At 42.8% G+C, this 25,161-nt stretch overlaps 1 protein-coding gene across 1 annotated transcript; it reads right to left on the reverse strand.

The window, feature by feature from the left end:
- Positions 1-24,760, reverse strand: tmed5 (transmembrane p24 trafficking protein 5). Its single transcript, XM_034180423.1, has 4 exons — positions 24,512-24,760; positions 19,182-19,279; positions 18,914-19,094; positions 1-467 (listed from the first exon to the last, which is right to left on the reverse strand). The coding sequence occupies exons 1-4, from the start codon at positions 24,689-24,691 to the stop codon at positions 249-251; spliced, it is 678 nt and encodes a 225-aa protein (XP_034036314.1). The 5' UTR covers positions 24,692-24,760; the 3' UTR covers positions 1-248.
- Positions 24,761-25,161: the final 401 nt, after the last annotated feature.

Consider the following 25,161-nt stretch of genomic DNA (forward strand, 5'->3'; position numbering starts at 1 on the left):
ACCAGAGCAAGAATTTTAGCTGAGGAAGCTTCTGCGATTTGAAGCGAAACATCCTTGCGTCTAGCAACCCAGTCCAGTCCAAGATTCAAGCTTCTCTACTATGGAAACCACCTGGACAATTGAGAGCCCACACAGAAACATATACATGAGAATGTGTACTCTGTTACGAGCTTGGCTGACAAAGATACCATTGGTATTCGTTGGCAAGGGCGTTACTGTCTCTGGTCCTCTCTGCAGGCGTGGAGCTTTTATGTACGCAGTTTCCTCTGGTCTTCAAACAGTAAGCGGACCAGATAGACCTGAATCACTGACACCAGCACCAGAACGACAATATTGACTAAAGACCAAAAGTTCACCCTTTCAAAGTTACTCTCCTGAAGGTTCCGGTCACGAGCCTCAAACGCCCGCAGCACCGTTTGGATCTGCAAGCTTTTGCCCAGCCGAGCCTTCACATTGTTGATGGTGTCCTGGAGAAGATGAGTACAGAACAAATTAAACATACATGAAAAAAATAGCCTCAGGGTTGATGAAAAGTACCGTCAACCCTGTGGACCATCAGAGTTTAATTAAAAAACTAATTTAAAAAATAAACAGTGGTCTTAGTGGACACTGAGACCCTGCAATCAGCAACAAGGCTTCATACGCAACTTCACAAGCCTATTGGGTTTGTTTTGTGTGTTGAAACATACCACCTTGAAAAATGGGAGTTTCATCAGTCTTTACTTGTTTTTATCACTTCAATTTCAAAGCTGAATATGCAGTAGCATTTACAGAGTTACTTATGTGTGTTAATTCTGTAGACCGACTGGGTCACAGACACTCACTGAATGACCATTACCATAACTGCCAGAATGTAAGACCTCAAAATAAATCTGAGAATGATGGAGTTGTCTTGTAATCGGAGGCTAGACTTACATGTCACAGACATGCAAAATATTAGATGGGGAGGAAAACCTCTTTTTTAAATTCATAACCACATCCAGTAACAGGCGAAAGCCATGCTGTGATGTGCAATTACTCATGGTACCAAAAGCTGATTCTGGATATTTAAAAAAAAAAAGAAAAGAAAAATCACAACTGCCTAGCCACACAACTTGAACAAAATCACCACAAGAACCAAATACACAAGGAAAAAAGGAAAGAAATCTTCTCACCAAAAATTTTTTCACACCCAAATCATAAGCTGTTCACCATCTGCCTTTTTATAGAAACCTTTTGCTATCGCGCCCCAGCATTTAAGGTAAAACAAGGTGGAGACAGCGAAGAAAACAGTAAATTCTTCTCCTGTTGAACAAGATTATATTTCACTCACAAACCATTACTACTCTTTTCTAATGCAGCAACATACTTCAAGGTGAACAAATTTTTTAAAGGGGCAGCTTTTCTAGAGCATTACTTCATTCAATACCAATCAAAATCTCAGGCCTGTAGCCAGGATCTGAAGGGGGGGGGGGGGGGTCATTTTTGGTGAAAGTGGACCTTTCAAAGCAAAGAACTCTCAAGATCTTCGCAACCTTATTGCTACAAAACATACCGATGGCAATGCTCCAATGCGCAATTTTCAATTTCAATTTATTTTCATTTATATAGCGCCAAATCACAGAGTTGCCTCAAGGTGCTTCACACAAGTAAACTCTAACCTTACTAACCCTCAGAGCAGCAGTGGTAAGGAAAAACTCCCCCTAAGGAAGAAACCTCAAGCAGACCAGACTCAAAGGGGTGACCCTCTGCTTGGGTCATGCTACAGACATAAATTACAGACCAATTCACAAAACAGTTATACAGGAAATGCTGTTGGTGCACAAGACAGGAGGGTCTCCAGCACAAATACCACACCCATCTCTGGATGGAGCTGCACCTTAAACAGAGAGAAAGAACAGAATCAGGCATCAGAAATACTAAGGTGATTGCCGGCCACTAGCCCCAAGCTTCACTAAAAGACCCACAATTTAGGTAACGTTGAGCACTGTTGGGGCCATATTCTGGAAGTGGACAGAACAACATTTCACCATACACCGGCCACGACCAGGTGCTCCTCACACGATTTTTGACAGAGGAGTGAAAAGAATTATCAGAAGAGTTGTCCAAGAGCCAAGGACTACTTGTGGAACACTGAGCACTTGTTCCAAAGAAAACAATAAGTAATGCACTCAACTGCCATGGCCTGTATGCACGCTCACTACACAAGAGTCCACTGCTTAAAAAACAAACAAACAAACAAACAAAAAAAAAACCCATGTTGAAACTCTTAAAGTTTGCTGCACAACATTTAAACAAGCCTGTGGAATACCGGGAGAACATAGTATGGTCAAATGAGACCAAAACTGAACTCTTTGGATACCATAATACACGCCATAAATGGCACTGCACATCAGCCCAAAAACACCATAGCAACAGTGAAGTTGGGAGGTGGGAACATCATGATGCGGGGCTGTTTTTCAGCATACGGCACTGACATATTTCATATAATTGAAGGAAGGATGAATGGAAAAATGTAGACATTCTTGATAAAAATCAACAAGGATGATGAAGATGAAATGAGGGCGGACATTTCAGCAAGACAGTGATCCCAAACACAGACAAGGAAACTCTCAATTGGTTTCAGCAAATGAAAATAAAGCTGCTAGAATGGCCTAGTCAAACACCTGACTTGAATCCCCCCCCAAAAAAACCTATGGAAACAACTAGAGATCAGAATTCATAGTAGAGGTCCACAGAACGTTCAAAATTTGAAGGCCGTTTGTGCGTAAGAATGGGTGAAAGTCACACCTGAGCATTGCATGCGACTAGTTTATTCATACAGGAGGCGTTTTGAAACTGTCATTACCAACAAAGGTATGAATGATTAAATAAATTTCAGTGTGTTCAACATTTTTGCCCTGTGTCGTTCCATTTATTACACATAACTTCTGTACTTATTTGTTTTGGTGTCTTTGGACTGGTGGATTCCTTGGTGTTGTGTGTATATATATATATATATATATATATATATATATATATATATATATATATATATGTAGAGTGCAGAGTAGCTACCTAAACTCTGTAAGGGAGATAGAGTATCTCGTCAATAGTTTTACATCCTCATTGAAGACAGCTTTGGATGCTGTAGCTCCTCTGAAAAAGAGAGCTTTAAATCAGAAGTGTCTGACTCCATGGTATAACTCTCAAACTCGTAGCTTAAAGCAGATAACCCATAAGTTGGAGAGGAAATGGCGTCTCACTAATTTAGAAGATCTTCACTTAGCCTGGAAAAAGAGTCTGTTGCTCTATAAAAAAGCCCTCCGTAAAGCTAGGACATCTTTCTACTCATCACTAATTGAAGAAAATAAGAACAACCCCAGGTTTCTTTTCAGCACTGTAGCCAGGCTGACAAAGAGTCAGAGCTCTATTGAGCTGAGTATTCCATTAACTTTAACTAGTAATGAGTTCATGACTTTCTTTGCTAACAAAATTTTAACTATTAGAGAAAAAATTACTCATAACCATCCCAAAGACGTATCGTTATCTTTGGCTGCTTTCAGTGATGCCGGTATTTGGTTAGACTCTTTCTCTCCGATTGTTCTGTCTGAGTTATTTTCATTAGTTACTTCATCCAAACCATCAACATGTTTATTAGACCCCATTCCTACCAGGCTGCTCAAGGAAGCCCTACCATTATTTAATGCTTCGATCTTAAATATGATCAATCTATCTTTGTTAGTTGGCTATGTACCACAGGCTTTTAAGGTGGCAGTAATTAAACCATTACTTAAAAAGCCATCACTTGACCCAGCTATCTTAGCTAATTATAGGCCAATCTCCAACCTTCCTTTTCTCTCAAAAATTCTTGAAAGGGTAGTTGTAAAACAGCTAACTGATCATCTGCAGAGGAATGGTCTATTTGAAGAGTTTCAGTCAGGTTTTAGAATTCATCATAGTACAGAAACAGCATTAGTGAAGGTTACAAATGATCTTCTTATGGCCTCGGACAGTGGACTCATCTCTGTGCTTGTTCTGTTAGACCTCAGTGCTGCTTTTGATACTGTTGACCATAAAATTTTATTACAGAGATTAGAGCATGCCATAGGTATTAAAGGCACTGCGCTGCGGTGGTTTGAATCATATTTGTCTAATAGATTACAATTTGTTCATGTAAATGGGGAATCTTCTTCACAGACTAAAGTTAATTATGGAGTTCCACAAGGTTCTGTGCTAGGACCAATTTTATTCACTTTATATATGCTTCCCTTAGGCAGTATTATTAGACGGTATTGCTTAAATTTTCATTGTTACGCAGATGATACCCAGCTTTATCTATCCATGAAGCCAGACGACACACACCAATTAGCTAAACTGCAGGATTGTCTTACAGACATAAAGACATGGATGACCTCTAATTTCCTGCTTTTAAACTCAGATAAAACTGAAGTTATTGTACTTGGCCCCACAAATCTTAGAAACATGGTGTCTAACCAGATCCTTACTCTGGATGGCATTACCCTGACCTCTAGTAATACTGTGAGAAATCTTGGAGTCATTTTTGATCAGGATATGTCATTCAAAGCGCATATTAAACAAATATGTAGGACTGCTTTTTTGCATTTACGCAATATCTCTAAAATCAGAAAGGTCTTGTCTCAGAGTGATGCTGAAAAACTAATTCATGCATTTATTTCCTCTAGGCTGGACTATTGTAATTCATTATTATCAGGTTGTCCTAAAAGTTCCCTAAAAAGCCTTCAGTTAACTCAAAATGCTGCAGCTAGAGTGCTGACGGGGACTAGAAGGAGAGAGCATATCTCACCCATATTGGCCTCTCTTCATTGGCTTCCTGTTAATTCTAGAATAGAATTTAAAATTATTCTTCTTACTTATAAGGTTTTGAATAATCAGGTCCCATCTTATCTTAGGGACCTCGTAGTACCATATCACCCCAATAGAGCGCTTCGCTCTCAGACTGCAGGCTTACTTGTAGTTCCTAGGGTTTGTAAGAGTAGAATGGGAGGCAGAGCCTTCAGCTTTCAGGCTCCTCTCCTGTGGAACCAGCTCCCAATTCAGATCAGGGAGACAGACACCCTCTCTACTTTTAAGATTAGGCTTAAAACTTTCCTTTTTGCTAAAGCTTATAGTTAGGGCTGGATCAGGTGACCCTGAACCATCCCTTAGTTATGCTGCTATAGACGTAGACTGCTGGGGGGTTCCCATGATGCACTGTTTCTTTCTCTTTTTGCTCTGTATGCACCACTCTGCATTTAATCATTAGTGATCGATCTCTGCTCCCCTCCACAGCATGTCTTTTTCCTGGTTCTCTCCCTCAGCCCCAACCAGTCCCAGCAGAAGACTGCCCCTCCCTGAGCCTGGTTCTGCTGGAGGTTTCTTCCTGTTAAAAGGGAGTTTTTCCTTCCCACTGTAGCCAAGTGCTTGCTCACAGGGGGTCGTTTTGCCCGTTGGGGTTTTACATCATTATTGTATGGCCTTGCCTTACAATATAAAGCGCCTTGGGGCAACTGTTTGTTGTGATTTGGCGCTATATAAAAAAAAAATTGATTGATTGATTGATATATATATATATACATACACACACACACGAGGTCTGTTAGAAAAGTATTCGACCTTATTTTTTTCAAAAACCATATGGATTTGAATCACGTGTGATTGCGTCAGCCAAGCTTGAGCTCTCGTGCGCATGCGTGAGTTTTTTCATGCCTGTCGGTTGCTTCGTTCGCCTGTGAGCAGGCTTTGAGTGAGGTGTGGTCCACCCCTCTCATCTATTTTTTATTGCGTATAAATGTCTGAACGATTTGGATCTTTGCTGCATCAATTTTTTTCCAGAAACCGTAAAAGACCTCCAGGTGGACACCGTTCGAAAAATTAATATGGCTTTCAGGGACGATTTTATGGGGATTAAACAGATTACGGGGTGTTACAGCCCCTTTAAGGACGGCCCACAACTGCTGAGAGCGCAGCGCGCTCCCAGTCCCCATCCACAGGCTGACACCCCGCACAGACAACCAGATCATTTCCAACGTGAAAGCTTTGTTGATCCGGGACCTCGTCTGACTTTCACAAAAAAGGCAGAAGATGTGTACATCAGCACTTTTTCCGGCACATTCCACCGTTACAGGAGTTTTTTTTTCCATGGAAAAAGAAGCCGAGGGACGCGCCACGGAGCCGTTCATTACGCGGGACAAAACCACCTCGGTGTTGGTCTCACAGGACGGCTTAAAGGTGGATTTCAGACGGATTCCGGTTGCTTTCCAGTCGTGTGAATATCCGATTGTGAACGAGCTGAACATGCCAGAACATGTCCTGTGAGGCTTTATCACGGCGTTTCTTTTCGCCATGCAGCTCCGCCGCGACGCGCGGAATTCCTCCGCCTTTGTTCCTCTTTCCATGACAAAAACTCCTGTAAAAGTGAAATGTGCCGTTCATTTCTAAATTGGACGCTGTCGTGATCCGGTATGTCCTCTGACTAGCACAGGAATTGTGAAAAGACGTGGACATCAGCACTTTTTCCGGCACATTCCCCCATTACAGGAGTTTTTTTTTTTCCATGGAAAAAGAAGCCGAGGGACGCGGCACAAAACCACCTCTGTGTTGGTCTCTCAAGACGGCTTTCAGATGGATTCCGGTTGCTTTTCTGTCGTGTGAATATCCGAGAAATTGAGCTTAAGCTGGACATGCCCCAACATGTCCCGTGAGGCTTCATCACAGCAGTTCTTTGCGCCGAGCGGCTGCACCACGACGCGCCGAACTCCTCCGCACATCTGTCTTAATGTGCTGGAAAAAGTGCTGATGTCCACGTCTTTTCACAATTCCTGTGCTAGTCACAGGACATACCGGATCAAGACAGCGTCCAGTTTAGAAATGAATGGCACATTTCACTGTTACAGGAGTTTGTCATGGAAAGAGAAGCTGCTCTACCACGCGTCGCGGTGCAGCCGCTCGGCCCAAAGCAACGCCGTGATGAAGCCTTCCAGGACATGTTGGGGCAGGTCCAGCTCATGCACAATCACAATCGGATAATCACACGACTGAAAGTCAACCGACAGCCGTCTGAAATCCACCTTTATGCCGTCCTGTGAGACCAACACCGAAGTGGTTTTGTGCTGCGCCATGAGCGGCACGGTGGCGCGTCCCTCCGCTTCTTTTTCCATGAAAAAACTCCTGTTATGGTGGAATGTGCCAGAAAAAGTGATGATGTCCACATCTTCTGCCTTTTTGTGAAAGTCAGACGAGGTCCCGGATAAACAAAGCTTTCACGTTGGAGATGATCTGGTTGTTCCAGCGGGGTGTCAGCCTGTCGATGGGCGCCGCGCTCTCAGCAGTTGTGGGCCGTCCTTAAAGGGGCAGTAACACCCCGTAATCTGTTTAATCCCCATAAAATCGTCCCTGAAAGCCATATTAATTTTTCGAACGGTGTCCACTTGGAGGTCTCTTACAGTTTCTGGAAAAAAATTGATGCAGCAAAGCTCCAAATCGTTCAGACATTTATTCGCAATAAAAAATAGACGAGAGGGGTGGACCACACCTCACTCCAAGCCTGCTCACAGGCGAATGACGTAACCGACAGGCATGAAAAAACTCACGCATGCACACGAAGGTTCAAGCTTGTCTGACGCAATCACACGTGATTCAAATCCATATGGTTTTTTAAAAAAGAATAAGGTCGGATACTTTTCTAACAGACCTCGTATATATATATATATATATATATATATATATATATATATATATATATATATACACACACACACACACACACACACACACACACACACACACACACACACACACACACACCCTCAACAAAATATAAACGCAACACTTTTGGTTTTGCTCCCATTTTGTATGAGATGAACTCAAAGATCTAAAACTTTTTCCACATACACAATATCACCATTTCCCTCAAATATTGTTCACAAACCAGTCTAAATCTGTGATAGTGAGCACTTCTCCTTTGCTGAGATAATCCATCCCACCTCACAGGTGTGCCATATCAAGATGCTGATTAGACACCATGATTAGTGCACAGGTGTGCCTTAGACTGTCCACAATAAAAGGCCACTCTGAAAGGTGCAGTTTTGTTTCATGGGGGGGGGGGATACCAGTCAGTATCTGGTGTGACCACCATTTGCCTCATGCAGTGCAACACATCTCCTTTCCATCATCCGTGAAGAGAACACCTCTCCAACGTGCCAAATGCCAGCGAATGTGAGCATTTGCCCACTCAAGTCGGTTACGACGACGAACTGGAGTTAGGTCGAGACCCCGATGAGGACGACGAGCATGCAGATGAGCTTCCCTGAGACGGTTTCTGACAGTTTGTGCAGAAATTCTTTGGTTATGCAAACCGATTGTTTCAGCAGCTGTCCGAGTGGCTGGTCTCAGACGATCTTGGAGGTGAACATGCTGGATGTGGAGGTCCTGGGCTGGTGTGGTTACACGTGGTCTGCGCTTGTGAGGCTGGTTGGATGTACTGCCAAATTCTCTGAAACGCCTTTGGAGATGGCTTATGGTAGAGACATGAACATTCAATACACAAGCAACAGCTCTGGTTGACATTCCTGCTGTCAGCATGCCAATTGCACGCTCCCTCAAATCTTGCGACATCTGTGGCATTGTGCTGTGTGATAAAACTGCACCTTTCAGAGTGGCCTTTTATTGTGGGCAGTCTAAGGCACCCCTGTGCACTAATCATGGTGTCTAATCAGCATCTTGGTATGTCACACCTGTGAGGTGGGATGGATTATCTCAGCAAAGGAGAAGTGCTCACTATCACAGATTTCGACTGGTTTGTGAACAATATTTGAGGGAAATGGTGATATTGTGTATGTGGAAAAAGTTTTAGATCTTTGAGTTCATCTCATACAAAATGGGAGCAAAACCAAAAGTGTTGCGTTTATATTTTTGTTGAGTATATATATATATATATATATATATATATATATATATATATATATATATATATATGTACACACACACACACACACACACACACACTTTTAATGATTAAATTCCAATAATCATATCTGAATTAATCAAGATGAGGAAATGTTACATCAGTCTAAGATATGTTCTTACTTCATGAACAAATAAACATAATCGGGTATGTTCCTGCCTCCTACTTGAAAACATCCTCCACAGCTGGAAGTCACACTTCCCTGACCCTTGACTGTGACTTCTGACACAAATTAAAGCAGTTTCCTGTAAATGGGTGGTTCAGGCTACTGTGGGACATTATTGGCTGCTCTGAATCAATAGGTGAAGGTTCACAGTGCTGAATGTTCTTCTGACACTGTCCTTGTGGCTTTGCCTGCATTGTTGTAGGGGTAAAGGACTGCACATTATTTGGTTTACAGCAGTGATACTCACTATTTTTTTCTCAAGAGCCACATACGAAGAAAAAAACCAGGAGGAGAGCCGAATATGTACATTAACATACCATGCCTTTGCAAATGTGCACAAACGTCTACAAAAAAGACAAAAGCAATATATTTTCAATTAAGATATTTATTACCTTAGTACTGGGATGAGCGGAACATTGCTTGCATGGCCTTGACCTTCTTGATGTTGTATTTGTAGTTTGTTGCAATCACAGTAAGACATTCAAGATGACCATTTGTCAGTCGGTTTCTCTGTTTCCTCTTGATAGTGTTCATAGTTGAAAATGTTGACTGGCAGGTGTATGTGCTCACGAAAAAAGACATCACCTTCTGCACAAGTGGTTTCAAAGTGGGACAGCTTGCTTCAGAAACCAAACTCCAGAGAACGGCATTTGTTTGCAGCTCAACTATTTCACACTCCAGAGCAGCACAATCACCAGGGCAGAGCTGAGTGATGGATGGAGTGAGAGAGGATACATCCATGTGGAAGGGGTTTTCAATAAAATTGAAAATGTTCTGATGTTCAGTCACATCACTGAACCTGGATTCAAACTCAAGCTTCAGCTCCTCCCAAACTTGAACAAATCCAGTGTAGCTGAAACTCTGCAGCAGTGATGGGTCTCGTGTGATTGTTTCTCTGAGTTTTGGGAAGTGGATGAGTTCTCTGTCAGGTATCCACAGAGCAGTTATTTTGCTCTGGAATGCTCTGACTGCCCTCAGCATGTCACTCGGGAGCTTGTCTCTTCCTTGGAGTTGCAAGTTGAGAGAATTCAGGTGACATGTAATGTCAGTAAGGAGGGCCAGCTGCACAATCCACTGTGGGTCTTTCAACTCTGGCTGTTGCTTCCCCTTGCTGTCCAAGAAGGTGCTGATCTCAGGAAGGAGGCTCTGGAACCGCTCCAGCACTTTTCCACGAGACAGCCATCTTACTTCATTGTGCAGCACTAAATCGCTGTACTCTGTTTCACAGTCCTCGATTAACTGTCTGAACTGTCTGTGGTTTAGTGCTCTTGAAACAATGTAGTTGACCACATACACAACAATTTGCATCACATTTTGAAATGCATTATTTCTGACTTTTGGCACCAGGGCCTCCTGGTGGATGATGCAATGGAAGCTAATGAAATTTGGCATTTCATCCCTTTTTTTCATGAGGCCAACAAGACCCTTCTCTTTGGCTCGGATGCTTGGGGCACCATCAGTACAGACACTTGCAAGTTTGGGCCAGCTGAGATTATTTTCCTCAAAAAATGCCAAAAGTGAATTCAGGATATCCTCGCCTCTTGTTTGGCCCTGGAGTGGTAGTAAACACAACATTTCCTCTCAAAGAGTTTTCTTTTGGGAACCTCACCCAAAGGCACAGCTGAGCTACATTGGTGACGTCAGTGCTTTCGTCCACTGCCATGCTGAAGCAAGGTGCGGCGCGCAGATCAGCAAACAGCTGGTCACGAATGTCCTTTCCGATGTTTTCCATCCGCCTCATTATTGTTGAATCAGACAACTGTAGTGCTTTTAATCGTTTAATGATCTCGTCCTTGTTGGCGAAGTCTCTGAACACTATTTCCGCGGAAGCCAAAAAACAGTGTTTAACTGTTTCGGAGTCCGAGAAAGTTTTTTGTCCCGGGCCAAAATCCACGCTATCTCAAAAGACGCCTCTGTTAAAAGCTCTGCAGCAGAGCTTGTCTTGTGGATAAGTCTTTGCTGCTCACCAAGTGAAGTACAGAGCTGTGTTATTTTAATCTTTCTTACTTCACTGCCAGGTGGATAATTTTCATTAAATTGTGGGTGCGCTGTTTTGAAATGCCTCTCCAAGTTACTCCTTTTAAAGCAGGCACGGGTTTCATTGCACAATAAGCACAGCGGGGTCGTGTTATGGAGAATAAACAAAAACTTATCCGTCCATTTATCTTGAAATTTCCTGTGCTCATCTTGTATGCTTCGTACCTTCCTTTTTGTACTCTGACTTTCCGTTTGGCTGCTTGTCCCCTCGTCGGAGTCTGCATGCTGATCTTCCTCACGCTCTCTCCCCTCTCTGTTTCTTGCAACTCTCTGTGTCTTTCCATCTCCTGCATCAGCTATTTTCTTTCCCTTTTTAATTACAAAACGATCCATTTTGTCATCTGTGATTTGTGCATCTCACATCCGAAGTAGCCTATTATATGACATCGCTGCACATGCGTTCACAAATGGTTAGTGGGGTGCGTTACCAGGTGGGGTGTGTTGCCAGGTTTGCGAGCCGCCAAGTAAAGCTTCACGAGCACGCATGCGGCTCGAGAGCCGCGCAATGAGTAACAGGAGTTTACAGTCTACTTACTAGGTCACTTTGAATCTCCTGTGAAGTGATTGCTAGGGGCACACAGATAATAGGGGAAAAAATAACAAATTTCATTTGTAAACAGAGATATACACACACACACACACACACACAACAAAAATATAAACACAACACTTTTGGTTTTGCTCCCATTTTGTATGAGATGAACTCAAAGATCTAAAACTTTTTCCACATACTGTCTCAGGGAAGCTCATTTGCATGCTCGTCGTCCTCATCGGGGTCTCGACCTGACTCCAGTTCGTCGTCAGTAACCGACTTGAGTGGGCAAATGCTCACATTCGCTGGCATTTGGCACGTTGGAGAGCTGTTCTCTTCACGGATGAATCCCGGTTCACACTGTCCAGGGCAGATGGCAGACAGCGTGTGTGGTGTCGTGTGGGTGAGCGGTTTTCTGATGTCAATGTTGTGGATCGAGTGGCCCATGGTGGCGATGGCGTTATGGTATGGGCAGGCGTCTGTTATGGACGAAGAACACAGGTGCATTTTATTGATGGCATTTTGAATGCACAGAGATACCGTGACGAGATCCTGAGGCCCATTGTTGTGCCATACATCCAAGAACATCACCTCATGTTGCAGCAGGATAATGCACGGCCCCATGTTTCAAGGATCTGTACACAATTCTTGGAAGCTGAAAATGTTCCAGTTCTTGCATGGCCGGCATACTCACCGGACATGTCACCCATTGAGCATGTTTGGGATGCTCTGGACCGGCGTATACGACAGCGTGTACCAGTTCCTGCCAATATCCAGCAACTTCGCACAGCCATTGAAGAGGAGTGGACCAACATTCCACAGGCCACAATTGACAACCTGATCAACTCTATGCGAAGGAGATGTGTTGCACTGCATGAGACAAATGGTGGTCACACCAGATACTGACTGGTATCCCCCCCCCAATAAAACAAAACTGCACCTTTCAGAGTGGCCTTTTATTGTGGACAGTCTAAGGCACACCTATGCACTAATCATGGTGTCTAATCAGCATCCTGATATGGCACACCTGTGAAGTGGGATGGATTATCTCAGCAAAGGAGAAGTGCTCACTATCACAGATTTAGACTGGTTTGTGAACAATATTTGAGGGAAATGGTGATATTGTGTATGTGGAAAAAGTTTTAGATCTTTGAGTTCATCTCATACAAAATGGGAGCAAAACCAAAAGTGTTGCCTTTATATTTTTGTTGAGTGTATAATAGCCAAGTGGCCTCTGTGTGCATGTATGGCTTCGATCACGCAAAAACCGGGGAGAGCTGACATTTGCCGTTTGGTATGCTTATGCGTTTTGGATCAAGGATGAACGCTGCGAAAACGGAAAGTTGATAGGACTAATATTTTTCAAGAAATTAGCGATTATGGCTAACCAGTACAATGGACATTGTGCTGCAATGCACCTTGGGAGTTCGGGATTTTGAGGTTTTTAAATGTTACTGTGGTTTATGTTAGTAACAGTGTTGTTCGTGTTATTAATTTATTGTATTGTTGCAGTTCAACTGGTTTAGTCAGTTCAGTTAAGTGTCATGTTGATGTTACCATGAATGAGCTAAGTCTCATGTTGGTACCATGAGTGAAAACTGTAGCTGGTTTTAATGTCTTCACCCACTGTTTTTTTTTTATCAAATTAAAAGCAACTGCTTACAGCAGCTGTGCATACGTGGGTGCATGCAACTTTGATCAGAGAAACTATGGAGAGCTGACATATGCCATTTGGTACGCTTATGTATTTTGGGTCAAGGATAAACGCTGCCCAAATGGAACGTTGATAGGACTAATATTTTTGCAGAGGCTACAGACATTAGTTAGCAATACTGAACAATGGATCTTGCTAACTACATTATGGACTCACACTACATTCCAGCAGGGGGCGGAAAATCATCTTAATATTAAAAGCATGAGTGCAGTGAGTGATTTTATTTAGTAAGTTCAAATGTAAGTACATAATATAATTGTAAATACGTTACAAATACATGGATGACACAAGAAAGTGAAAACATTCATTTCCATTGTGGTCCATTTAAAAATCAAATGACAAAATAGAAGTAATAATAAAATAAAATAATAATGACAATAATATTGTGTATATGATAACAAGAACCAAAACAATTTAGAAATACATTAAGACAGTAAATTAACATTTTAAAATTGCATAATAGAAAATAAAAGGGTTGGGTTCGTCTAAAAATGGTTGATGTCGAACGTCCATCATTCGTAAATAGAAGACGTTCAGTCCCACCAGGACTCTTCCTACAGCTGGCCATTCGTCTAAACTGAGTGATCAGGGAGAAGGACAGTTGTTGCAGTAGAAATGCAGCTGTATATGAGGGGTGGGCTCTTATGAGAGTGGCCACTAATGAGGGGGACCACTGTAGTTATGTATATGTATTTTCTTAGATTTTATTTAAATAAATTTGCAAAAACAAAAAAAAAAAAAAAATTTCCATGTCATTATGGGGTATTCTGAGTAGAATTTTTAGGGAAAAATTAATCTACTCCATTTTGGAATAAGGCTGTAACATAACAAAATGTGGAAAACGTGAAGCGATGTGAATACTTTCCAGATGCACTGTATATATGAAGGATTCACACTTCTTCACACAAGATGACAAGACATGTTTGCTATAGACTATGGACGTTCAGCAAAGACCCAATGCAGCCATTATTGGATTGTTTGAGTGCGATTAAATCACGGATGAGTGCTCTTCTTCTTTGTCTTTTGGCTGTTCCCGTTAGGGGTCGCCACAGCAGATCAATCGTTTCCATCTCACCCTGTCCTCTGTATCTTCCTCTGTCACACCAACCACCTGCATGTCCTCTCTCAGCACATCCATGAACCTCCTCTTGGTCTCCCTCTTCTCCTCCTTCCTGGTGGCTCCATCCTCAGCATCCTTCTCCCTATATACCCTGGGTCCCTCCTCTGCACATGTCCAAACCATCTTAATCTCGCCTCTCTGACTTTGTCTCCAAACCGTCCCACCTGAGCTGTCCCTCTGATATGTTCATTCCTAATCTTGTCCATTCTTGTCACTCCCAAAGAGAATCTCAACATCTTCAGCTCTGCCACCTCCAGCTCTGCCTCCTATCTTTTTGTTAGTGCCACTGTCTCTAAACCATACAACATAGCTGGTCTCACTACTGTTTTGTAAACTTTCCCCTTCACTCTTGCTGATATTCTTCGGTCACAAATCACTCCTGCCACCTTTCTCCACCCACTCCACCCTGCCTGCACTCTCTTCTTCACCTCTCTACCACACTCTCCATTACATGAACAGTTGACCCCAAATATTTAAACTCATCTACTTTCACCACTTCTACTCCTTGTAACTGCACTATTCCACTGGGCTCCCTCTCATTCACACACATGTACTCAGTCTTGCTTCTACTGACTTTCATTCCCCTTCTCTCCAAAGCATATCTCCACTTCTCCAGACTAGACTCAACTTGCTCTCTACTCTCACTACAGATCACAATGTCATCTGCAAACATCATAGTCCATGGGGACTCCTGTCTGATCTCATCTGTCAACCTGTCCATCACCACTGCAAACAAGAAAGGACTCAGAGCTGATCCTTGGTGTAATCCCACCTCCACCTTGAATGAGTCTGTCATTCCGACTGTGCATCTCACCGCTGTCACACTATTCTTGTACATGTCCTGCACTACCCTAACATACTTCTCTGCCACTCCAGACTTCCTCATACAATGCCACAACTCTTCTCTTGGCACCCTATCATAAGCTTTTTCTAAGTCCACAAACACACAATGTAACTCTTTCTGTCCTTCTCTGTACTTTTCCAACAGTATTCTCAGAGCAAACATTGCATCTGTAGTGCTCTTTCTCGGCATGAAACCATATTGCTGCTCACAGATCTTCACCTGTTTTCTAAGCCTAGCTTCTACTACTCTTTCCCATAACTTCATGCTGTGGCTGATCAGCTTTATGCCTCTGTAGTTACTGCAGCTCTGCACATCACCCTTGTTCTTGAAAATAGGAACCAGCACACTTCGTCTCCACTCCTCAGGCATCCTCTCACTTTCCAAGATTTTATTAAACAATCTGGTTAGAAACTCTACTGCCATCTCTCCTAGACATTTCCATGCCTCCATTGGAATGTCATCTGGACCAACTGCCTTTCCACTCTTCATCCTCTGCATCCTGAGCAGCCCTCACTTCTTCCTTGCTAATCTCTTTTACTTCCTGATTTACTCTCACCACATCATCCAGCCTTTTCTCTCGCTCATTTTCTTTATTCATCAACTCTTCAAAATATTCCCTCCACCTTCTCAGCACACACTCCTCTCTTGTCAGCACATTACCATGTGCATCTTTTACCACCCTAACCTGCTGCACATCCTTTCCAGCTCTGTCCCTTTGTCTGGCCAATCGGTACAAGTCCTTTTCTCCTTCCTTACTATTCAACTTCTTGTACAGCTCGCAATATGCCTTTTCCTTTGCTTTTGCCACTTCTCTTCTCGCCTTACGCCGCATCTCCTTGTACTCCTGTCTACTTTCTTCATCTCTCCGACTATCCCAAAACTTTTTCGCCAACCTCTTTCTCCTTATGCTTTCCTGGACCTCTTCATTCCACCACCAAGTCTCCTTGTCTTCCTTCCACTGTCCAGATTTCATACCCAGTACTGCCCTAGCTGTCTCCCTCACCACATCTGCAGTACTTTTCCAGTTGTCCAAAATTGCTTCCCCTCCAACTAGTGCTTCTCTCACCTGCTCGCTAAATTTCACACAACAGTCTTCCTCCTTCAGCTTCCACCATCTGATCCTTTGTTGAGCTCTCACTCTCTTCTTCTTCTTTACCTCTAAAGTCATCCTACAAACAACCATCCTATGCTGTCTAGTGACACTCTCTCCTGCTACCACCTTACAGTCTGTGATTTTTTTAGCTTGCATCGCTTATAAAGAATGTAGTCCACCTGTGTGCACCTTCCTCCACTCTTATATGTTACCCTGTGCTCCTCCCTTTTATTAAAGTAGGTATTCACCACAGCCATTTCCATCCTTTTTGCAAAATCAACTACCATCTGTCCTTCCCCATTCCTATCCTTGATACCATATCTACCCATTACTTCCTCATCACCTCTGTTCCCTTCACCAACATGCCCATTGAAGTCTGCTCCTATCACCACTCTTTCATGCTTGGGCACACTCTCCACCACCTCATCTAACACACTCCAGAAATCTTCTTTCTCCTTCATCTCACAACCTACCTGTGGGGCATATGCAGTGATGATATTCATCATCACCCCTTCAATTTCCAACTTCACACTCATCACCCTGTCAGACACTCGCTTAACCTCCAACACACTTTTAACATACTCTTCCTTTAAAATGGCCCCAACACCATTTCTCTTCCTGTCCTCACCATGGTACAACAACTTGTACCCACCGCCGATGCTCCTGCTCTTACTTCCCTTCCACTTGGTCTCTTGCACACACAATATGTCTACCTTTCTCCTCTCCATCATATCAGCCAGCTCTCTCCCTTTACCAGTCATACTACCAACATTCAAAGTCCCCACTCTCATTTCCACCCTTCTAGTTTTCTTCTTCTCCCGCTGAGCTACAGAGCTACAGAGTGTACGTGTGTGAGGCTGACACGCAAACAGCGTGCACACACTGACGTGAATGCGTGCCTCTGCTGCAGTGTGACGTTCACAACTTACACACGTGTTTATTGACACGTACTGAACACATGAAGCCTGTTAAGAAGCTCTGCAGAAATTAAAAAAAGACATTAATAATAATAATAAAAACACATTTGTATGCGCACACAAATGTGTCCATGCTGGTTTTCATTCGGAACAACTACATGAAAAACAATTTAACACAAGCAGCCCCCCCCCCCCCCCCCCCCCCATGGCTCACCGTGCCAGCTGATTGTCCATTTGTGCATCACATATGATTTGAACATTGATGGAATGAAAATGTTTCCTACTGGCAGAAACAAATTCATCATGTGATGGCGCCTTTATAGCAAAATGTGTGCAGTTAATAGCTCTGATTACATTCGGGAAACCGACCTTCGCTGCAAAATGCGTTGCAATGTTGGAATATACCTGGATAACATTCGGATGATTGCGTTCCACACAGCTGGTGGCTCGGCGCAAGGTTGACTGGCACACACCTGACTGATCAGCCAACTCACACTGATGCCTGGACGGCCAGTGTGGTCAGCACCTGTGTCCGCACAGACAACCCCTGGCTTGCCACCATATTACGCTCTGGGCCGGCCACAGTTCTGTGTGCACCTCCAGTAACAGTGGCCTTGGTAATCGAAATCAGTTTATGAGCCAATTATCCTCATTTGAAAGTAAATCCTTGCGTTCCCTGAATATACGCTCACGTTAGATTGCACCCTTTGCAAGGTCCTCTGATGCTAACACAGCCATTGTTACTGTCATTTTACGCATCACTTTGCACAGACTTTTATATCCACACATATAATTGCAAACGTGGGTGTGTTAAATGTTCATCAGTGTGTCTCTGATGTGCGCATCACTCTGATGACTTCTTGTTTCCACACTATTAATGGTTCCCTGCAACACCTGTACGTGTTGGAGATGGCACAATAGCTGTAGTAACATGCATACGCCAGCCAGGATTTTTGCGCGACGCACCGCACATTTCCACGCTCAAGTCACTTTTGATACATATGCACGTGGATGTGGAGACGGGCGTACTCCAGGTTTTTGAACATACGCACGCTTTGTACATGAGGCCCCAAAGCCTTAAGGTCTTCTGACCAACTGTTGCTGGAGGTGCCTAAAACCAAATTGAAGATGAGAAGTGACAGGGCCTTTGCAGCGGTTGCCCCCAGGCTTTGGAATATGTTCCCTTTCAATATTAGATCATCCCTGACCCTAGAGACTTTTAAATCCTCTTTAAATCCTACTTCTTTTCTCTGGCGTTTCCTTTTGGCGTCTTTTATCCATTTTATTGCCTGTTGCAATTTTATTGTTATTTTTAATTTATTTATTTATGATTGGGGTAACTTGGTGCCCACTTTTTATTTTGTACAGCACTTTGGCCGATCGCTGTCGTTTTAAAACGTGCTTTAGAAATAAAGGTCGAGTTGAGTTGACTTGTAGGTGCTCAGCTGTTCCTGCACATATAAACCTAGTGTGCTGTAACGTGTATGCCAAATTTAGGCCTGGCTGTTCAACAAAAAAAGCTGTCTATCTCCTACAAAGTCCTCACCATGATGTCTTCGAGCTTCATGTCCAACATATCTGTTCCATGGACATACTCTTTCCAGTCTTCTGGGCTTTCATCTGTATCCATGTTGTCCAAGATTAACTCAAAGAAGATGATCTTCTCTGAAACAGTGCTGAATGTGTTGTCAAAGCAGAACATGTAGTCACCATCTTCGGTTTCAACACTGGAAATAAAGCATAGGGAGCATGAGGGAGCACATATACATAGCTGCATTTTTGATGTCCTGTCTGAGGTCACTGAAATAACTCACGTGTGTATTCCATCGGACTTGCGGTAATCACTGAACAGTATTTGCCCAGAAGGAGAGGTGATGTAGAAATCCACATCTAAACCTGCACCATCCAAAACCTGTGGATAGTGGACAAGAGACACAGGAAAGTCAAATAATGGGGACAAATACAGTATAGACTGCGGGGTTGGGCAATAGTGTGCCATAAAGGACCAATCTGGTGCAGGAGTTCCTTGCTACTGAACACTCAGCAAGTGATATCACAGATAATCAGGACTTTACGTTGAGGAGAGGAGCTTAGTAAAAATCACCTTCTGAGGTGATTGGTTTCAAGGAAAACCTGCACCGTCTCAGCCCTTGCTGCCCAACCCCCTAGAAGAGGCATTAGAAAACCAAAAGATCTGTTACACCTGGCTGAGTTTGGCACTGTAACAGACGATGCTTCAACTCAGTGCACTTCTTCCAACTGCCCCAGAGTAGTGCCCCGCGGCTGCATTTGGCACAGAGTCCTGCTGTGCATGTACGCCACATGGCCGAAGGTCAGGATACGTCATCAGTTTTCCCCCAGACCTCAGTGGTCTCCCATTAACCTTGGCCCCAACTGCGCTTACCTCAGGACAGTACAGGAAAGGTGGACTGCACCCTCCATCCTCATCTCCTGATATCTACAAGTGATTATTTATGTGTTTCGCATGAAAACTGGACACAGACATGTGGTGAATTTGGCCTGAGCCAAACAGGAGGAAGCCAGTAGTCACCGCTCCAGAAAGTTTTGAAAATATCAAGAAATGGTACAAGTTTCAGGGGTGGAGTTGACAAAACTGAAGATGCTGTGAATTTATTTTGGAGTGACGAAGATGGGACATGATTATGAATGAATATATAAGAGCCAGTCTGTTCTGTGTAAGCCTGATCCCATCAGATTTCAGAACGTAAGCAGTATGGGGCCGGGTTAGTACATGGATGGGAGACCTCTTCGGAACGCCAGAGGCTCTGTGGGTGTTTCCCAGGTAAAACTGGAGTTGCGTCAGGAAGGGCATCCAGCGTAGAACTTGTGCCAAATACCAATGCGGATCTGGCTGGCTGTATCTGCTGTGGTGACCCCAAAATGACAACACACACAGGAATGAATATATAAGAGGGATAGGACAGGTACGACGGTTTGGAGACAAAATCAGAGGTGAGATTGCATTGGTTTAGATGTACAGAGGAGGGACTCAGGTTATATAGGGAGAAGGATGCTGAGGATGGAGCCATCAGGCAGGAGGAAAAGGAGGCGGCCAAAAATGTTTATGGACGTGCTGAGGGAAGACATGCAGGTGGTTGGTGTGACAGAGGTTGGTGTGACAGAGAAAGACACAACAGACAGGATGAGATGGAAACCATTGGATTTGCTGTGGTGATGCCAAACAGGAGCAGACAAAAGAAGTAGCAGTGTGTTAACAATACTTCAGCAATTTCTGTCAATTAATGTTCTCATAGATGTGTATCAGTAATATGTCTGTATGAACTTCTGTAATTGCATAACATTTGAAAAATGCTGTTCTTTCAGCATTACCTTGACCTCCAGTGGAAGCAATAAGATTTATGCCTTATCTTCTGAGGTAGACATACATACAGTACACTAGTAAAGAATGTTGGAATGTCTGTCTCACAGCCTTTAAGAAATGGCAACTCTGTGACAGTCAATTTTAACTGTAGAGATGAAACAATGAGAAAAATACTTTGCTTTGCAGCTACTTTGATAATCCATTACTTGTTTCAGTCAACTATTATAATTTTTATAATTGATGAAAATGTTGGAAACAACAATTTTAATTTCTGAACCGTTTGCACAAAACAGCATTTGGGTTTAGGAAATTACAATCAGGTTTTTAAATCAGGTTTTTAATCAGGTTTTAAAGCATAAAATAAATATATAAAACGAATACTATAAATATTTAGGGTATTTTATTTAGAGACAAATCTGAACTCGAGCGAGTCGCACTGAATTTGAGACATGCACAAATAGACACAGAATGCAATTCTATAAAAATCTTTGTCCTGCTTACGCAACACTGGTATAAATTTAGATATATGCTATGGTCACTGTGGCAAAACAGCTGGTGAATGACATGTAACCCACTGTGGATGTGTAACCAGAGATGCAGTTGGTATGTGATATATCCAAATTCCAGTTCTACTGTAACAAAGCACACGTAAGGGAATAGGGAACCACAGAGCAAACCAAACTCTAATCCAGAGTACTGTCAGCAGAGGGCAGGACTCTCCTGCCAATGAAGATATGGAGTCAGACAAATATACAGTATACTGTATGTTTGGAAAGCAACATTTTTTTTTGTAATTTTGCTTACGTACTTTAATTCTAATTAATTTTAATTTACTTTAATTCAAAGCCTTCAACAAAAATATGAATGGATTATGATGTAAGTTATCAACTATAACCCGGAAATGTTCACCACGCAAGTAGTTTCTGGAAAACGTTTGTCACTGTTAAATGCATACTAACACAATCAGCATCAGCAGGGGTGGTGGCCAAGTGGTTAGTGCCCTTGGTTTCAGTGCGGACGTTTCTTGCTTCAAACCCCACCCCTGCCACATTCCTACATGTAATGTGAAGTTGCATCAGGAAAGACATCAGGCGTAAAACCTGTGTCAAACATGCAAATCCACCTTGGATCTGCTGTGGCGACCCCGAGTGAAAACAAGGGTGCAGCTGAAGAGACTTACTATTAGTTGCAATCATCATTATTGGTTTGTATAATGCGTTAAAAATAAAAGGGAAGTTGTTCCAAGATAATATTTTATTGAAAACAACTTTCTTTATCTCTTACTCACATAAACAGCATGCCTCTATAAGTTTGTGATATACTGTTACCACGACTTATGCATATTTCACAATACTTGCGCTGATTCTGTACCTGTAAAAATAAAAGTAAACAAGTCCCTTCGGCTTCTCCCTTGTTTCAATCAGGGTGTCGACCGAAAGGTCCCATCTAAAAATTGGTCCGCCCTGCATTCACTGCGCATGCGTCTGAGACTGACTCTGACTCTCTACACCCAAAGCGATCAAAGTGAATAATATGATTAACCATCAGATTACAAATTAAAACCTCTTAAACATTAAAGCCAGTTTTAAGCAGAAATGAGTCCATTTAAAGAAGAAACGGGGCGATAATCGGTGAATCGCTACTGATGCTCCAAAATGACATAGGCTCAGCAGTGGTGCTCTGACCACTCCCTCGTCTTATTATGAAATAATGCTGAATTTATGTGGAAATGATTGTTGTACAAAAGCTTCAGATATCTGTCGCTGAGTTAGATGATGACTGGAGTGCAGTTTTAAGCAGAAATGAGGTGATAATCAGTGAATCATTGCTAACGCTCTGAAGCGACGCATGCGCAGTGTAGACAGGGAGGAACGATTTTTTTTTAGAGGGGGACCATTTCATCAGAGACAGGGGTCACCACAGCAAATCCGAATGCTGATTTGGCACAAATTTTACACTAAATACCTTTTGTGATGCAACTCCACATTACATGGAGACTGGGCAGGGATGGTCTTGAACCAGGAACCTTCCAGACTGGAAACAAGGGTGTTTAACTGCTTGGCAACCACGTCAGCCCATGCTGTTTTTTTTTAATACTTGTAATAAATGTGGATTCAACAGCGTTTCATGTGGGATCTTCTGGATTTGTTCTTTTTATTCTTTCCCCTTAAATAGAGAGATTCCCAAATTCTTCCCTTTGGCTATAAATTGATCTGAATAGACAGTTTGACAGTGAGCTTTCATAGATTTGGCTGACTGACACTATCAATCAAGTTCTTGTTTGCTCAGCCGATGTTTTGTTACAGTGGATTATTATCAGTGTGTGTTTATGATTCTAACACATGTAAGAGTGGAGGAAGGTGCACACAGGTGGACCACATTCTTTGCAGAAGATGCAATCTAAAAGGAATTGGAGACTATAAGGTGGTGGCAGGAGAGAGTGTAGCTAGACAGCATAAGATGGTCATTTGTAGGATAATTCTAGAAGTGAAGAAGACTGATGGAGAAGTATAGAGAAGGCCAGAAGGAGTTACATTGTGTTTTTGTGGATTTAGAGAAAGCTTATGACAGAGTGCCAAGACAAGAGTTGTGGTATTGTATGAGGAAGTCTGGAGTGGCACAGAAGTATGTGAGGGTACTGCAAGACATGTACAAGGATAGCTTGACAGTGGTGAGATGCACAGTAGGAATTACAGACTCATTCAAGGTGGAGGTAGGATTACACCATTGTTTGCAATGGCAATGGACAGGTTGACAGATGAGATCAGACAGGAGTCTCCATGGACTATGATGTTTGCAAATGGCGTGATCTGTAGTGAGAATACAGAGCAGGTTGAATCCACTCTGGAAAGGTGGAGATATGCTCTGGAGAGCATATGAATAAAAGTTAGTTTGCTAACAACAATGCTGCAGCCCCTATGACAGTGAACAGGGAGATCTTTATGAAGAAAATGGCAGAACAGAAATCAAAATTCTTGAGGTACCGAGACATAATTTCATTCTTTGAGATTTTTGTGCTGGTTTGGTGATAGTTATCAGCTGACTGTTAGGTGCAAGTAAGAGACAAAACCAAACCAGCTGACTTCAATAGACAAGCAATACAGCCTGAGCATGTTTTTTATCGGGTGGCCAGTCCCAGAAGTATGAATTCTCGCCTTCAGATTTGCCATTTCGCCGGAAGTGGCATCGCATACTAAAATTCTGGGGGGAGAACCCTAAGATGAGTTTAAATACTTGGGGTCAACTGTCCAAAGTAATGAAGAGTGTGGTAGAGAGGTGAAGAAGAGAGTGCAGGCAGGGTGGAGTGGGTGAAGAAAGGTGGCAGGCGTGATTTGTGACCAATATCGGCAAGAGTGAACGGTAAAGTCTGCAAGACAGTAGTGAGACCAGCTATGTTGTATGGCTTCGAGATGGTGGCACTAACAAAAAGACATAAGGCAGAGCTGAAGATGCTGCAATTCTCTTTGGGAGTGACGAGAATGGACCAGATTAGGAATGAACATATATCAGAGGGACAGCTCAGGTGGGACAAAGTCAGAGAGGCAAGATTGAGATGGTTTGGACAGGTGCAGAGGAGGAACCCATGGTATATAGGGAGAAGGATGCTGAGGATGGAGCCACCAGGCAGGAGGAGAAGAAGGAGGCCAAAGAGGAGGTTTATGGATGTGCTGAGGGAGGACATGCAGGTGGTTGGCGGGACAGAGCAAGTTAGAGAGGACAGGGTGCGATGGAAATGACTGATCTGCTGTAGCGACCCCTATGGGGGAGCAGACGGAAGAAGAAGTAGTTTGTGGTTCTAACCTGATACTCAATCTCCATGGAGGCATCGTTCTTCATTGTCTGGTAGAAGCACTCTTTCCGTCCTGCGGGCAGAGTGAAAGTGAAGTCACTGTCCAGAGACTGAGAGAAGGCAGCTAGCGCCACTAACATCTGCGAGAAAGCCAAAAACACGGACAACAAACACAGACAAGCTGTGTCCATAATCACCCGGAGAAAAGTCTAAAAAAAAAAAACAAAAAGAAGAAAACTACAACGCCGTTATATTAACACCGGCAGGATGATGCGAAGAAACAAACGAAATCCAAACTTCATTTATGTGATCGGCGACTACTCACAATAAGATGAGGACCCCGCCTGTTTCAAACACCAATTTTAATTGTGTTTTTGCAAAAAAAAAAAAAAAAAATAGATATAGATATAATGAACCTTTTCAATATTGTAATTTTTAAATAATCTTTACACGTACGCCGAAATACAACACTTCAGGCATAAAAATTTCAGACCTGCGTTTGAAATGCACTGTGGGAAATGAAGTTCTTTTTTTCTTGTGCCACGTGGGTTACATAAAAATGATCCCCCCGCGTCCAGTTCGGGAACATTTGTAAACAGATGTCTACAACGGAAGCGTATAAATGTAAGCTTTTCAAAGACAATGTAACACGCACACACAC

This window comes from Thalassophryne amazonica, chromosome 10, assembly GCF_902500255.1.
Source record: "Thalassophryne amazonica chromosome 10, fThaAma1.1, whole genome shotgun sequence".
NCBI classification, from domain to species: domain Eukaryota; kingdom Metazoa; phylum Chordata; class Actinopteri; order Batrachoidiformes; family Batrachoididae; genus Thalassophryne; species Thalassophryne amazonica.

What these genes read in the sequence shown, in the direction of transcription:
- tmed5 (XM_034180423.1), bottom strand. Translation starts at nt 24,691, where the DNA reads ATGGACACAGCTTGTCTGTGTTTGTTGTCCGTGTTTTTGGCTTTCTCG. An exon ending in CCATGGAGATTGAGTATCAG is followed by an intron (nt 19,280 to 24,511) that starts GTTAGAACCACA and finishes CACTATCCACAG; the next exon opens with GTTTTGGATGGTGCAGGTTT. An exon ending in TGAAGCTCGAAGACATCATG is followed by an intron (nt 468 to 18,913) that starts GTGAGGACTTTG and finishes CATCTTCTCCAG; the next exon opens with GACACCATCAACAATGTGAA.